The sequence below is a fragment of the Entelurus aequoreus genome, linkage group LG06, assembly GCF_033978785.1.
Source record: "Entelurus aequoreus isolate RoL-2023_Sb linkage group LG06, RoL_Eaeq_v1.1, whole genome shotgun sequence".
In the NCBI taxonomy this organism is placed as follows: domain Eukaryota; kingdom Metazoa; phylum Chordata; class Actinopteri; order Syngnathiformes; family Syngnathidae; genus Entelurus; species Entelurus aequoreus.
The window spans coordinates 12,087,408-12,102,938 of NC_084736.1; the positions used below are offsets into that span (position 1 = coordinate 12,087,408).

Here is a 15,531-nt window from a genome sequence, read left to right on the forward strand (position 1 = left end):
TGTCCTGTTGGAACACCCAACTGCGCCCAAGACCCAACCTCTGGGCTGATGATTTTAGGTTGTCCTGAAGAATTTGGAGGTTAATCCTCCTTTTCCATTGTCCCGTTTACTCTCTGTAAAGCACCAGTTCCGTTGGCAGCAAAACAGGCCCAGAGCATAATACTACCACCACCATGCTTGACGGTAGGTATGGTGTTCCTGGGATTGAAGGCCTCACCTTTTCTCCTCCAAACATATTGCTGGGTATTGTGGCCAAACAGCTCAATTTTTGTTTCATCTGACCACAGAACTTTCCTCCAGAAGGTCTTCTTTCATCTCCGTAATATCGCTAAAATTCGTTCCATTTTGTCCACTAGCGACGCTGAGATCATTATCGTTACGTCTCGTCTCGATTACTGTAACGCATTATTTACGGGCCTCCCTATGTCTAGCATTAAAAGATTACAGTTGGTACAAAATGCGGCTGCTAGACTTTTGACAAGAACAAGAAAGTTTGATCATATTACGCCTATACTGTATATACATTTATATACCTATATATATATATATACCTATACTGGCTCACCTGCACTGGCTTCCTGTGCACTTAAGATGTGACTTTAAGGTTTTACTACTTACGTATAAAATACTACACGGTCTAGCTCCAGCCTATCTTGCCGATTGTATTGTACCATATGTCCCGGCAAGAAATCTGCGTTCAAAGAACTCCGGCTTATTAGTGATTCCCAGAGCCCAAAAAAAGTCTGCGGGCTATAGAGCGTTTTCTATTGGGGCTCCAGTACTATGGAATAGTTAGAGATGCTACCTCAGTAAAAGCATTTAAGTTCCATCATAAAACTAATTTGTATACTCCAGCCTTTAAATAGACCCCTTTTTAGACCAGTTGATCTGCCGTTTCTTTTCTTTTCTCCTCTGCCCCCCTCTCCCTTGTGGAGGGGGGAGTTACACAGGTCCGGTAGCCATGGATGAAGTGCTGGCTGTCCAGAGTCGGGACCCGGGGTGGACCGCTCGCCTGTGCATCGGTTGGGGACGTCTCTGCGCTGCTGACCCGTCTCCGCTCGGGATGGTCTCCTGCTGGCCCCACTATGGACTGGACTCTCACTATTATGTTGGATCCACTATGGACTGGACTTTCGCTGATATGTTGGATCCACTGTGGACTGGACTTTCACAATATTATGTCAGACCCACTCGACATCCATTGCTTTCGGTCTCCCCTAGAGGGCGGGGTTACCCACTTATGCGGTCCTCTCCAAGGTTTCTCATAGCCATTCACATCGACGTCCCACTGGGGTGAGTTTTTCCTTGCCCTTATGTGGGCTCTGTACCGAGGATGTTGTTGTGGCTTGTGCAGCCCTTTGAGACACTTGTGATTTAGGGCTATATAAATAAACATTGATTGATTGATTGATTGATTATCTTTGTCCATGTGATGAAACTTGCCAAGGGACATGTAAGCAAATATTAACATTGCTGTATGTATACTTTTGACCCAGCAGATTTGCTCACATTTTCAGTAGACCCATAATAAACTCATAAAAGAACCAAACTTCATGAATGTTTTTTTGTGACCAACAAGTATGTGCTCCAATCACTCTATCACAACAAAATAAGGGTTGTAGAAATGATTGGAAACTCAAGACAGCCATGACATTATGTCCTTCACGAGTGTATGTACATTTTTGATCACGACTGTATATAAAATAAAATTGTATCGGGACATTCCTACCTTTAAAGGGGAACTGCCTTTTAAAAAAACAAAACAAATTAGGATGAACTCAAAAAAACACACACTCTCCTGATGGTCTCCTCATCTTTGCCATCCTCTCCCCCTCATTGAGCCCACGTCGCTCTTCATCAGCACTATTCATTGCTCTGCTCTCCAAGTTCCAGTTTCTCTATTTTTCCTCTGTGCTGCAGCCCCTTTGTGACAGGAGCGTGCATTGTCTTCACCTGCCCACCGACACCATCAACACTCAGAGCTGACTCACACAACCGCGCTGTTGACAACCGCGCAGTTGTCAAGGGGGCGAGAGTAGACATAACCCGTTTGGACAAAACTATTGGGACATTAAACCATACACTACAGGACGTGAAAATGGAGGAAAATACGTATAAAAATGGACCTTGCTTTGTGGTCTGGTCTCAAAATGTTCCTACAAATTTGAGAATTGTCCGAGTGGTCTGCTAAGATGAATAATTAAGATTCAGGAGCGTAAGTCCAAACCTTGATTGGCTTGGCATCACAGTACAGCAGGGGTGTCCAAAGTGCGGCCCCGGGGGCCATTTGCGGCCCGCAGCTAATTGTTTACCGGCCCGCCCGACATTCTGGAAATGCTAATGCAAAAATTAAAAAAACATTTAAAAAAGTGGAATGAGGTGAAATCTAACTAGAAAAAGTTGCAATGTTGACACAAAGCTACCATGCAGGCTTTTTTTTCCCTTTTGTCTATCTTTCTTTTTTCTTTTTTTGCCATTGCTCCAAAAAAAAAAAAAAATCAATGTTATAATGAATTATTGACCTATTCAAGGCTCCAATTATTTCAAATATTTCACTTTAAAATGTTTTATGTGGGAAATATTGCATATATTGTGTGGTTGCCATACAAAAACATCAACATTTTATTTGACAAAAGAGCATAAAACAAACAAAATAATAGTTCAAACGTAAAATCGACAGATATATTTGAAGTTGAGCTCGTAACTTAAGTGTTGAAAGTTAAAAAAAAACTAATAAAAATGTATCACTTTATGAGTGGGGCACCTTTTGGATCCCAAATATATTTAATGGGATTTTATTTAACTTTTCACTGTGATGACTCAAAAATAATAATGAATTAAAATCAATGGTGTTCTGTATTATTGATATTTTTAAGGCTCTAATTACTTCACATCAAACATTGCTTTCTGAATGTTTTGGGCAGTGGGGGAAATACTGCATATTTCAGTTTTATTATAAAAAACAAAGTTGTCTTTGACAGAAAAGGCATAAAACCTTTTTGTTTTTTTAAACTTTATATCAACCTGAAGTTGATATACTGTACAGATTTACTGTAAGCTTTATATAAATAAAAAAATAATAATTTGACTTGTTTTTAACATTTTAATGACTTAGACCCTTTATGGTCCCTGGGAGCCCTAAAGGTAAAAAACAAACAAAATCCATATATTTTGTTATGGTTTAAAAATTCAAAATATCAAAATGGCCCCCGCATGCTTTAATTTTTCCGTGTGCGGCCCTCAGTGGAAAAAGTTTGGACACCCCTGCAGTACAGGAACTTGTAATTAATTGTTTGGTATGGAAGATACAGTATTGCAAGTACTAGGGATCTCCCTAGTTTTTTCACTTCTGATACGCCACCGATATTGCAGCCTTGAGTATTGGTTTGTACCGGTATTGATTCAATATGATATCAGCATTAATCATACATACTGTTATGACTTATTTTGTAGTATGGCATGTTAGAAAAAGCATGGTAATTTCGCATTATTAACCGTATCTACTCCATCCAATGCACTGGTCACCCAGGGAGGGTCCCTTCCAAAGTTTCTCTTTGTTCCCATTGGGTTGAGTTTTTTCTTGCCCTGATGTGGGATCGGAGCCGAGGATGTCTTTGTGGCTTGTGCAGCCCTTTGAGACATTTGTGATTAAGGGCTATATAAGTAAACTTTGATTGACTTTGATTGATAAGCTCTTCCACTTCTTTCCCCTTCAAGCTAGTCAGATTACTTCTAGACCTCCACCCCAGATCACACCTCACTCCTACCCACTTCTCCAAAGTGGGCTGGCTCAGGGTGGAGGACAGAGTAAAACAACTTGCACTGAGCCTAGTCTGTAAAATCCGCTACACCTCCCTGATACCGAAGTACATGTCAAACTACTTCCTTAACGTAAATGACCGCCATAACCACAACACCAGGGGGAGCTCCACTAACCACGTTAAACCCAGATTCCGATCTAACAAAGGTCTTAACTCATTCTCCTTCTATGCCACATCAATGTGGAATGCGCTCCCAATAGGTGTAAAAGAAAGGGCATCTCTATCCTCCTTCAAAACCGCACTAAAAGAACAACTCCAGGCAACTACAACACTAAACTAACACCCTCCCTTCCACATAATACCTCTTTGGATTGTAAATAATCAAATGCAAATAATCAAATGTAGACACTTTTTCTTATACTTTCTGATCTCTCTCTCTATGCCCACTACTTGCTGTACATATCCTACCAAGTCAGACCTACACTGTTTCAATGTCCATTTCTCTGATGATGCAATTGTTGATGCTGATTGTTGATGACTGAAGTGTTGATACCAACCAAACCTAAATCCATATCCCACACCCCGGATTGTAAATAATGTAAATAATTCAATGTATATACTCTGATGATTATCTTGTGTGATGACTGTATTATGATGTTAGTATATATTTGATAGTATATATCTGTATCATAAATCAATTTAAGTGGACCCCGACTTAAACAAGTTGAAAAACTTATTGGGGTGTTACCATTTAGTGGTCAATTGTATGGAATATGTACTTCACTGTGCAACCTACTAATAAAAGTCTCAATCAATCAATCAATCCTTTTCACAGATGTTGAATTGTGCAAGTGTAAGCGTGTGAGGTACTTTGTTAAGCATGTTTGAAACAAACTAAACACATTACCACTAAAAGAGTGTCACGTACCTGCACGCTGTGCTTGCATCAGCTTGGAGTAGACCACATCAGCGGACTCAATCAGTGTTCTGCTGGTTTGAATCATCTATGCAACACAGAGAATGCAAAGTTGAACATTTATTTTCTAAAAAAAAAGGGTCAAATTCGGATTAAACATACAATGAACGAAACAACAAATAGTGAATGGTACCATATGTCCCGGCAAGAAATCTGCGTTCAAAGAACTCCGGCTTATTAGTGATTCCCAGAGCCCAAAAAAAGGCTGCGGGCTATAGAGCGTTTTCTATTCGGGCTCCAGAGCGTTTTCTATTGGGGCTCCAGTACTCTGGAATGCCCTCCCGGTAACAGTTAGAGATGCTACCTCAGTAGAAGCATTTAAGTCCCATCTTAAAACTCATTTGTATACTGTAGCCTTTAAATAGACCCCCTTTTTTAGACCACATCTGCGATCCTCTCCAAGGTTTCTCATAGTCATTCATATTGACATCCCACTGGGCTGTGAGTTTTTCCTTGCCCTTATGTGGGCTCTGAACCAAGGATGTCGTTGTGGTTTGTGCAGCCCTTTGAGACACTTGTGATTTAGGGCTATATAAATAAACATTGATTGATTGAATTATATTTATATAGCGCTTTTTCTCTAGTGACTCAAAGCTCTTTACAATGAGAAACCCATTATCTACATTTAAGCTACGTTTACACCAGTGTGGGTGGCACTGAGAACAAGGTGGGTGAAGTGTCTTGCCCAAGGACACAACGGCATTGATTGGGATGGTGGAAGCTGGATTTAAACCAGGAACCCCGAAGTTTCTGGTTAGCCGCTCTACCATCTGAGCCACGCCGCCCCTACAGTTTTTACGTCGGAAAAATTTTGATCAGGGGTGTCGAACTCATTTTAGCTCAGGGGCCGCGCGGAGGAAAATCTATTCCAGCGTGGGCCGGATGGGTAAAATTATGGCATAATATCTGAAAAATACAACTACGACAACTTCAGATTGTTTTCTTTGTTTTACTTAGGCCCAAAATAGAAAAAACACATTCTGAAAATGTGAATGTCACAAATAATCCTCCTGACAAAACACTTCTATAGTTAGTTGGAAATTCTAAGGAAAACATTGGTGCTGTCTCAAAAACAAAATTAACTTAAACTTAATCACAGTGTATCTACAAAGCAATTCAACTTTAATTAATAAAGGCCTTAGTGGCCACATGCGTGGACAGCACCTTTTAGCTCTTATTTCCAAAATTGTGTACACTACTGAATTGGGGTCTTATGGCCGCTTATGTGGACACTTATACTGCCATCTGGTGGTGTCAGAAGAGTATAACATACAATGGAATTTGGAAAAAAAAAGTGTAAAAATAAGAATTATTTTCAGGCAAAACTGGACAATCATGCACTATATTAATTTATATTATTATGTTTTGTCAACTTGTACTTCTTTATGTCATTGCCTGAAATAAAAAAATAAAAAAAATAAAAACAATTAGCATGTCACTAAGCATGAAGTACACGTTTGTGTACTTATGGACTAAGTACATCATATCAAAAGATGATTCTTAGTTTTTATTCTAATTAGGGTCCAATAAGCCCAAATAGCAAAGAGAAATAAAAAAAAGCATGTAAAAAAACAGCTTGGGCCTTATTTAAGTCACTAGGATTAAACAAAAAACTAAACAAAGCACAAATAAAAATGTATATCTTCTATGTATCAACTACCTCATTTGTCATTTCCACATATTAATGCTGTGCTCACCATACAAACTGAGGTAGAAACTATTCAAGAGGGTTGAGTTACTCCCTGCCTTCTAGACATCACTGTATATCAATAGAAAAATTAAAGCTGTGCAAAGTTTGAACAATTTCAACAAACCAAAAATAAAAACTTAAAAGACTGACAGTATTGCAGTGAATCACACACTGTTCACTTTCTTTAAATGTGCACAGAAGACAATCATTTCACAGAACTATATCAATGGGCAGTGTCTCATGCAGCTTTTTAAGTGGGGTTACTAGGGCTGTGAATCTTTGGGTGTCCCACGATTCGATTCAATATGGATTCTTGGGGTCACGATTCGATTCAAAATCAATTTTTTTCAATTCAACACGATTCTCAATTCAAAAACGATTTTTCCCGATTCAAAAGGATTCTCTATTCATTCAATACATAGGATTTCAGCAGGATCTACCCCAGTCTGCTGACATGCAAGCGGAGTAGTAGATTTTTGAAAAAAGCTTTTATAATTGTAAAGAACAATGTTTTATCAACTGATTGCAATAATGTAAATTTGTTTTAACTATTAAATGAACCAAAAATATGACTTATTTTATCTTTGTGAAAATATTGGACACAGTGTGTTGTCAAGCTTATGAGATGCGATGCAAGTGTAAGCCACTGTGACACTATCGTTCTTTTTTTTTTAATTTTTTTTATAAATGTCTAATGATAATGTCAATGAGGGATTTTTTAATCACTGCTATGTTGAAATTGTAACTAATATTGATACCGGGTTTAGTTTTGGAATTGGATTGCATTGTTATGGTATTGCTGTGTATTGTTTTGTTGGATTGATTAATTTAAAAAAAATTAAAAAATAAATACAAATAAAAAAATCTATTTTAAAAAAATGAGAATCGATTCTGAATTGCACAAAGTGAGAATCGCGATTCAAATTCGAATCGATTTTTTTCCCACACCCCTAGGGGTTACCGATTGTTTATTTTACTCCTGTCTGTTTTACGCTGGGTGTACCTCTTGCTTGGTATACCTGCTCGCTCCGGTATAAACTATTTGCTTGCCTAACAGAATTGCTATTGTGACATCCAGTGGACAGATTTAGAACAGCAGTTTCTGTAATTTAAAAATGCAGCTCAATTTTACACTCAGCAAACTCATCTGGCGGGCCGGATGTTTGACATCCCTGAAATATGGACATATGGTACATCATGCCTCTTTGGGTAAAACACGGCAATGAAACAACACATAGGTACTTTTACAATAATTATGCAGGTTCAGATTTTTAGTAGCTACAAAGACAATTTAGTGTTCAATAATCTTAGACTTAGACTTCCTTTTTATTGTCATTCAAATTTGAACTTTACAGTACAGATAAGAACGAAATTTCATTGCATTAGCTCATGGTAGTGCAGGATAAAAAAGCAATAAGGTGCGGATATAAATAAATAGATTACTGTAAAGATAAATATACCGTAATTTCCGGACTATAAGCCGCACCTGACTATAAGCCGCACCAGCTAAATTTAGGGGAAAATACAGATTGCTCCATATATAAGCCGCACCCGACTATAAGCCGCAGGGTTTTGATGTGTAATTACCGTAGTATATAGGGGTTCCTGCTACCACGGAGGGGAGTGTCGGGACAGAGATGACTGTTTGGGAACGCAAAGCGTCCCATTTATTAACTATAAATCTTTCAATCATTCAATCAAACTTTCACATCTTTGACATGGCGAACAGCATTCGTGCAGAGTACAAATAATACAACGGTGCAAAGTAATACAAAGTGCTCGCCTGTACGTTATCAAAATAACCAGCCTACCGGTATATGAAAAGTCAGTCTTTAATCATTGTGTCATCGTCTTCCTCCTGCGTACTAAAACCACAGAAATCCTCTCCGTCGGTGTCGGAGAAGAACAGGCCGTAAATAAGCCGCACCCTTGTATAAGCCGCAGGGACCAGAACAAGGGGAAAAAGTAGCGGCTTATAGTCCGGAAATTACGGTATTGCACTTTTGCATATGCATCCACGTTTATGGATGTATGTTATATTGTCTTTATATTCCAGCAAGTTAATCCATTTTTGGGGGGAATTGAGGGGATTATTATGATGCGTTCAAGAGTCTCTTCAAGAATCTCAACATAATATATGCATTTTAAGATAGTAGGAGGACGTTAAAGCGTGTTTAGAGCACCTTCACAAGCAGGTACGACTCTAAAAATTGAGCTTTCTTGCTGTGATGCACCAGTGCCACTCGCCGTATTAGCGGGGTATCTTCAGGCATCCTTCCCCGCATGCCCTCGAAAAAACAACCTTGTGGATTGGAGCGTGAGAGACACTTTGACAGGGCCAAGCCTGAAAAGAAAAGTGAGAGGGAGAGGGAGCGTACGCTGCGGAACCCACCGTGGGCGTTCCCCACCATCGACCTGAGCCAGCATGTGGACACAACAACAACAACCTGGCAAAAGCTCTCCAGCAGCCAGTGCAGAGCCAAGGAAGAGTGATCATTAGTCCTGCAAGCCTTATTGTAGGTGTAATGGCTCAACTTGTATATTGCTAACCTTTTCTTAATTGTTTCTATGTCAAATGATGGTACCTTGATCATTAATTGTGTCTTGAAGCAATGAAGTGGAGTGAAGTGCATTACTTGCCTAAAACCAACAGAGGTCCAAGTAAAGATAATCGGACCATTTTGTCACAGCCAGAAAAAAGGCAATAAGGAAAAATATACTAAAACATGGAAAGAAAGAATAATTACTAGAGATGTCCGATAACATTGGACTGCTGATATTATCGGCCGATAAGTGCTTTAAAATGTAATATCGGAAATGATCGGTAAAATGTAAGACTTTTTAAAACGCCACTGTGTACACGGACGTAGGGAGAAGTACAGAGTGCCAATAAACCTTAAAGGCACTGCCTTTGCGTGCCGGCCCAATCACATAATATCTACGGCTTTTCACACACACAAGTGAATGCAAGGCAAACTTGGTCAACAGCCATACAGGTCACACTGAGGGTGACCGTATGAACAACTTTAACACTGTTACAAATATGCGCCACACTGTGAACCCACACCAAACAAGAATGACAAACATGATTCGGGAGAACATCCGTACCGTAACACAACATAAACACAACAGAACAAATACCCAGAACCCCTTGCAGCACTAACTCTTCCGGGACGCTACAATATACACCCCCTGCTACTCCCTACCCCCCCACCTTAACCCCGCCCACCTCAACCTCCTCATGCTCTCTCAGGGAGAGCATGTCCCAAATTCCAAGCTGCTGTTTTGAGGCATGTTGAAAAAAATAATGCACTTTGTGACTTCAATAATAAAACACCCCCACCAGAGAGCTACAGCGAGACTCCTCTCACCAGGAAATGAGTGGAGCATGAGGGTCGACCTGGGGAAGCAGCTCCAGTTCCCCAGGGAGATCGTCGAAACATTGCTACGGCCAGACCTGGTCTTCTGGTCAGAGGCTTGCAGGACGGTTCTTCTGGTCGAGCTCACCGTCCCATGGGAGGGGGGGTTGGAGGCTGCTTATGAGCGGAAGCGAGCCAAGTACTCTGACCTGGCAGCAGAGTGCAGGGAGGCTGGCTAGAAAGCCGTCATCTGCCCTGTGGAAGTGGGGTGTAGGGGCTTTGTGGGTTCCTCAACTGCCCGCCTACTCCGAGACATTGGATGCACAGGAGCGGGGCATCGGAAAGCCATGAAAGAGCTGGCCGAGGAGGCGGACAAAGGCAGCTTCTGGCTGTGGCTAAGGAGCATAAGAGTTGGGGGGCAAGCACCTAGGACATCAGCAGGGGGTGGCAGGGAGACATCCCTGCCATCGCTCCGCCACCATGAGACGTTCTGGGGTTAAAGGAGCGAAACGTTGATGAATGGTGGTCTCCGGCTGATGACCCGTTTATGCCCACAGAGGTGTTCGGTGAGGTGTCACAGCACACCTCTCAAAAGGCACTGGAGGAGGTGCGTCAGGCAGCAATGCCCAGCAGGAATTCCATCGCCTGTATCTTGATATGGCAGTGCCATGTTGGCATTTTTTTTCCATAACTTGAGTTGATTTATTTTGGAAAACCTTGTTACCGTATTTTTCGGAGTATAAGTCGCTCCGGAGTATAAGTCGCACATGCCGAAAATGCATAATAAAGAAGGAAAAAAACATATACACTACCGTTCAAAAGTTTGGGGTCACCCAAACAATTTTGTGGAATAGCCTTCATTTCTAAGAACAAGAATAGACTGTAGAGCAGGGGTCACCAACGCGGTGCCCGCGGGCACCAGGTAGCCCGTAAGGACCAGATGAGTAGCCCGCTGGCCTGTTCTAAAAATAGCTCAAATAGCAGCACTTACCAGTGAGCTGCCTCTATTTTTTAAATTTTATTTATTTACCAGCAAGCTGGTCTCGCTTTGCTCAACATTTTTAATTCTAAGAGAGACAAAACTCAAATAGAATTTGAAAATCCAAGAAAATATTTAAAGACTTGGTCTTCTTTTGTTTAAATAAGTTCATTAATTTTTTTTACTTTGCTTCTTATAACTTTCAGAAAGATAATTTTAGAGAAAAAATACAACCTTAAAAATGATTTTAGGATTTTTAAACACATATACCTTTTTACCTTTTAAATTCCTTCCTCTTCTTTCCTGACAATTTAAATCAATGTTCAAGTATTTTTTTTTTTATTGTAAAGAATAATGAATACATTTTAATTTAATTCTTCATTTTAGCTTCTGTTTTTTCGACGAAGAATATTTGTGAAATATTTCTTCAAACTTATTATGATTAAAATTCAAAAAAATTATTCTGGCAAATCTAGAAAATCTGTAGAATCAAATTTAAATCTTATTTCAAAGTGTTTTGAATTTCTTTTAAAATTTTTGTTCTGGAAAATCTAGAAGAAATAATGATTAGTCTTTGTTAGAAATATAGCTTGGTCCAATTTGTTATATATTCTAACAAAGTGTAGATTGGATTTTAACCTATTTAAAACATGTCATCAAAATTCTAAAATTAATCTTAATCAGTAAAATGACTAATGATGTTCCATAAATAATTTTTTTAATTTTTTCAAAAAGATTCGAATTAGCTAGTTTTTATCTTCTTTTTTTCGGTTGAATTTTAAAGAGTCGAGATTTAAGATAAACTATGTTTCAAAATTTAATTTTCATTTTTTTCGTGTTTTCTCCTCTTTCAAGCCGTTCAATTAAGTGTAAATATCATTAATTATTAATAATAACATAGAGTTAAAGGTAAATTGAGCAAATTGGCTATTTCTGGCAATTTATTGAAGTGTGTATCAAACTGGTAGCCCTTCGCATTAATCAGTACCCAAGAAGTAGCTCTTGGTTTCAAAAAGGTTGGTGACCCCTGCTGTAGAGTTTCAGATGAAAGTTCTCTTTTTCTGGCCATTTTGAGCGTTTAATTGACCCCACAAATGTGATGCTCCAGAAACTCAATCTGCTCAAAGGAAGGTCCGTTTTGTAGCTTCTGTAACGAGCTAAACTGTTTTCAGATGTGTGAACATGATTGCACAAGGGTTTTCTAATCATCAATTAGCCTTCTGAGCAAATGAGCAAACACATTGTACCATTAGAACACTGGAGTGATAGTTGCTGGAAATGGGCCTCTATACACCTATGTAGATATTGCACCAAAAACCAGACATTTGCAGCTAGAATAGTCATTTACCACATTAGCAATGTATAGAGTGTATTTCTTTAAAGTTAAGACTAGTTTAAAGTTATCTTCATTGAAAAGTACAGTGCTTTTCCTTCAAAAATAAGGACATTTCAATGTGACCCCAAACTTTTGAACGGTAGTGTAAGTCGCACTGTAGTATAAGTCGCATTTTTTGGGGAAATTTATTTGATAAAACCCAACACCAAGAATAGACATTTGAAAGGCAATTTAAAATAAATAAAGAATAGTGAACAACAGGCTGAATAAGTGTACGTTATATGAGGCATAAATAACCAACTGAGAACGTGCCTGGTATGTTAACGTAACATATTATGGTAAGAGTCATTCAAATAACTATAACATATAGAACATGCTATACGTTTACCAAACAATCTGTCACTCCTAATCGCTAAATCCCATGAAATCTTATACGTCTAGTCTCTTACGTGAATGAGCTAAATAATATTATTTGATATTTTACGGTAATGTGTTAATAATTTCACACATAAGTCGCTCCTGAATATAAGTCGCACCCCCGGCCAAACTATGAAAAAAACTGCGACTCATAGTCCGAAAAATACGGTAATTAAGAGTTGGACAATATCGGGATATCGGAAAAAAAGCCATTATCGGACATCCCTACATACGAGTGTAATGAACCTAACAAAGTGTCTGTAAATAACTGTTCAATGTAACGTACCATGTCGTAGGCATTGAGAACTTTGCGCAGCAGCTCGGGCACAAGTCCTTGAGCCTCCATGGTGGGGTACGTCTCACTCAGGTCCACCGTCACCTGCAGGGAGCTCTCGCTGTTCATCAGCCACGTGGACACGGTCAGGATGCACTGCTTCATGTTGGCTGCGGGCGTCAGGCCACAGAGCTCCTTGAAGGACACCACGGCATTCTGGGTAATACAAAACAAACGCGTGTACACTGAATGTCCTCGTGAGTATGAGGCGAATAAAGGCAAATTGTCTTTATGACAATGACGAAGCATTTACAGTAGCATTACGAGCACAGGCAATGTCAACAACAACTCTTTATGCCTGAGCAAGACCTTGATGAAGACAATTTATTGACCGGACACAAACAGGACAAGATGAGAGGCTCTTGTTTGTCTAATGGCGACAGCAAAATGATCAGTTTGGCTTCCAGTCACGCCGCCTGCTCGCCAGCTTGGAGCTGTGAGAGATTCCCTTTTGGCCGGACTCCCACGTTCTCACGTTACCACATATCGTTTTTTTATGATTATTTGTGTTAATCTCCGTCGCATTTGCTTTCCCCAATCCAAATATTCAAAACTGATCTGTTTGTTGGCCTTGACAACTTGATAGCGGCATTGCTTTCCTTAATACATACTTGCCAACCTTGAGACCTCCGATATCGGGAGGTGGGGGGGAGCGGCGTGGTGTATATATATGTATATATATATATATATATATATATATATATATATATATATATATATATATATACATATATATATATATATGTATATATATATATATATATATATTATATATATATATATATATATATATATATATATATATATATATATGTATGAAATACTTGACTTTCAGTGAATTCTAGCTATATATATATATATATATATATATATATATATATATATATGTATATATATATATATATATATATATATATATATATACAGTATATATATATATATTTATTTTATTATACATATAAATAAAATACATTCTTGAATTTCAGTGTTCCGAAGGCTATCCAGTAGATGGCAGCATTGTCCTGTTTAACTTCTCCGTTCATGAATGAGTATATCATTTCGGCCACCGTGTTCAATGGAGAAGTCTGTTCTACAAAAAGTACAGGCAACATAATTACATACCCCTTCCCCTTCGAACTGTCCTGGATGAACTGAAATTCTTGTTTCCATTCGTTTTGGAACATGCAAGCGTATTTCTTCATCTTGCTCGTCGACGGCGTCGCCATGTCTGTAACTTCCTCGTTCTTCTGCTTCGTCTCCTGGTTGTGTGCGCAGTTGTGCACTCTACTCTCTAAAAGCCGTAGATGTTATGACGTCATATGGCAGGCAAGCTGTTTATATTGTGGGAAAGCGGACGTGAGAACAGGCTGTCCCCACTCAGGTCCACATTGAGCTGGAGGGGGGCGTGGCCTCCAGCTCCGGCTGAATACCGGGAGTTTGTCGGGAGAAAATTTCTGCCGGGAGGTTGTCGGGAGAGGCGCTGAATACCGGGAGTCTCCCGCTAAAAACGGGAGGGTTGGCAAGTATGCCTTAATAGGATTGTTATTGTTTTTATTGCGTCTCCAGGGGTACCATTTGTGTTTTTCGTATTTCAGTGGCCAGCGTGAAACCATAAGGTTTGCATGGAAAACATTCATCTTGTTTAGATACATTTTTCACAAAAGTATTGGGACACCTGAAGGATCAAATATTGACCACTTTGTGTGGCTCAAAGTGGTGTAAAACGGATAAGATTCCACCATTTGATTATTATCAAAGACTAGTGTGCTACTAACGATGGTTAACTTCTTTTTACATAGAATGCCAACTAAGATTGGGTAATAAATTATGAAGCTCACCTTTGTATTACTCCTTTCACTGCAAAAACTGAAATCTAAGTAAGATTAAATATCTCAAATAAGGGTGATATTTGCTTATTTTCTGTCTGATAAGATAATTCTTCTCACTAAGCAGAATTTATGTTAGAGTGTTTTACTTGTTTTAAGGGTTTTGGTCCTAAATGATCTCAGTAAGGTATTACAGCTTGTTGCTGAGACTTTATGACCTACACTACCGTTCAAAAGTTTGGGGTCACATTGAAATGTCCTTATTTTTTAAGGAAAAGCACTGTACTTTTCAATGAAGACAACTTTAAACTAGTCTTAAATTTAAAGAAATACACTCTATACATTGCTAATGTGGTAAATGACTATTCTAGCTGCAAATGTCTGGTTTTTGGTGCAATATCTACATAGGTGTATAGAGGCCCATTTCCAGCAACTATCACTCCAGTGTTCTAATGGTACAATGTGTTTGCTCATTGGCTCAGAAGGCTAATTGATGATTAGAAAACCCTTGTGCAATCATGTTCACACATCTGAAAACAGTTTAGCTTGTTACAGAAGCTACAAAACTGACCTTCCTTTGAGCAGATTGAGTTTCTGGAGCATCACATTTGTGGGGTCAATTAAACGCTCAAAATGGCCAGAAAAAGAGAACTTTCATCTGAAACTCGACAGTCTATTCTTGTTCTTAGAAATGAAGGCTATTCCACAAAATTGTTTGGGTGACCCCAAACTTTTGAACGGTAGTGTATATTGAATAAAACATGCTTGAAACTAGAATATCAACTGTTGCAAAGCTGTGTCATCAACACTCACAAGTATAAAACTACTTTTTTAAAGTAATAATTTCTTACTT

At 39.0% G+C, this 15,531-nt stretch overlaps 1 protein-coding gene across 1 annotated transcript in view; it reads right to left on the reverse strand.

Moving 5' to 3' along the window:
- Window positions 1-15,531, reverse strand: part of LOC133652645 (inactive phospholipase C-like protein 2) — a 357,479-nt gene that overhangs the window by 59,634 nt on the left and 282,314 nt on the right. The window contains exons 24-25 of the mRNA XM_062051612.1: window positions 12,805-13,008; window positions 4,690-4,765 (exon numbers count right to left, since the gene is read on the reverse strand). Of these exons, the coding sequence (XP_061907596.1) occupies window positions 4,690-4,765; window positions 12,805-13,008 (280 nt within the window). The remainder of the gene's footprint in view (window positions 1-4,689; window positions 4,766-12,804; window positions 13,009-15,531) is intronic.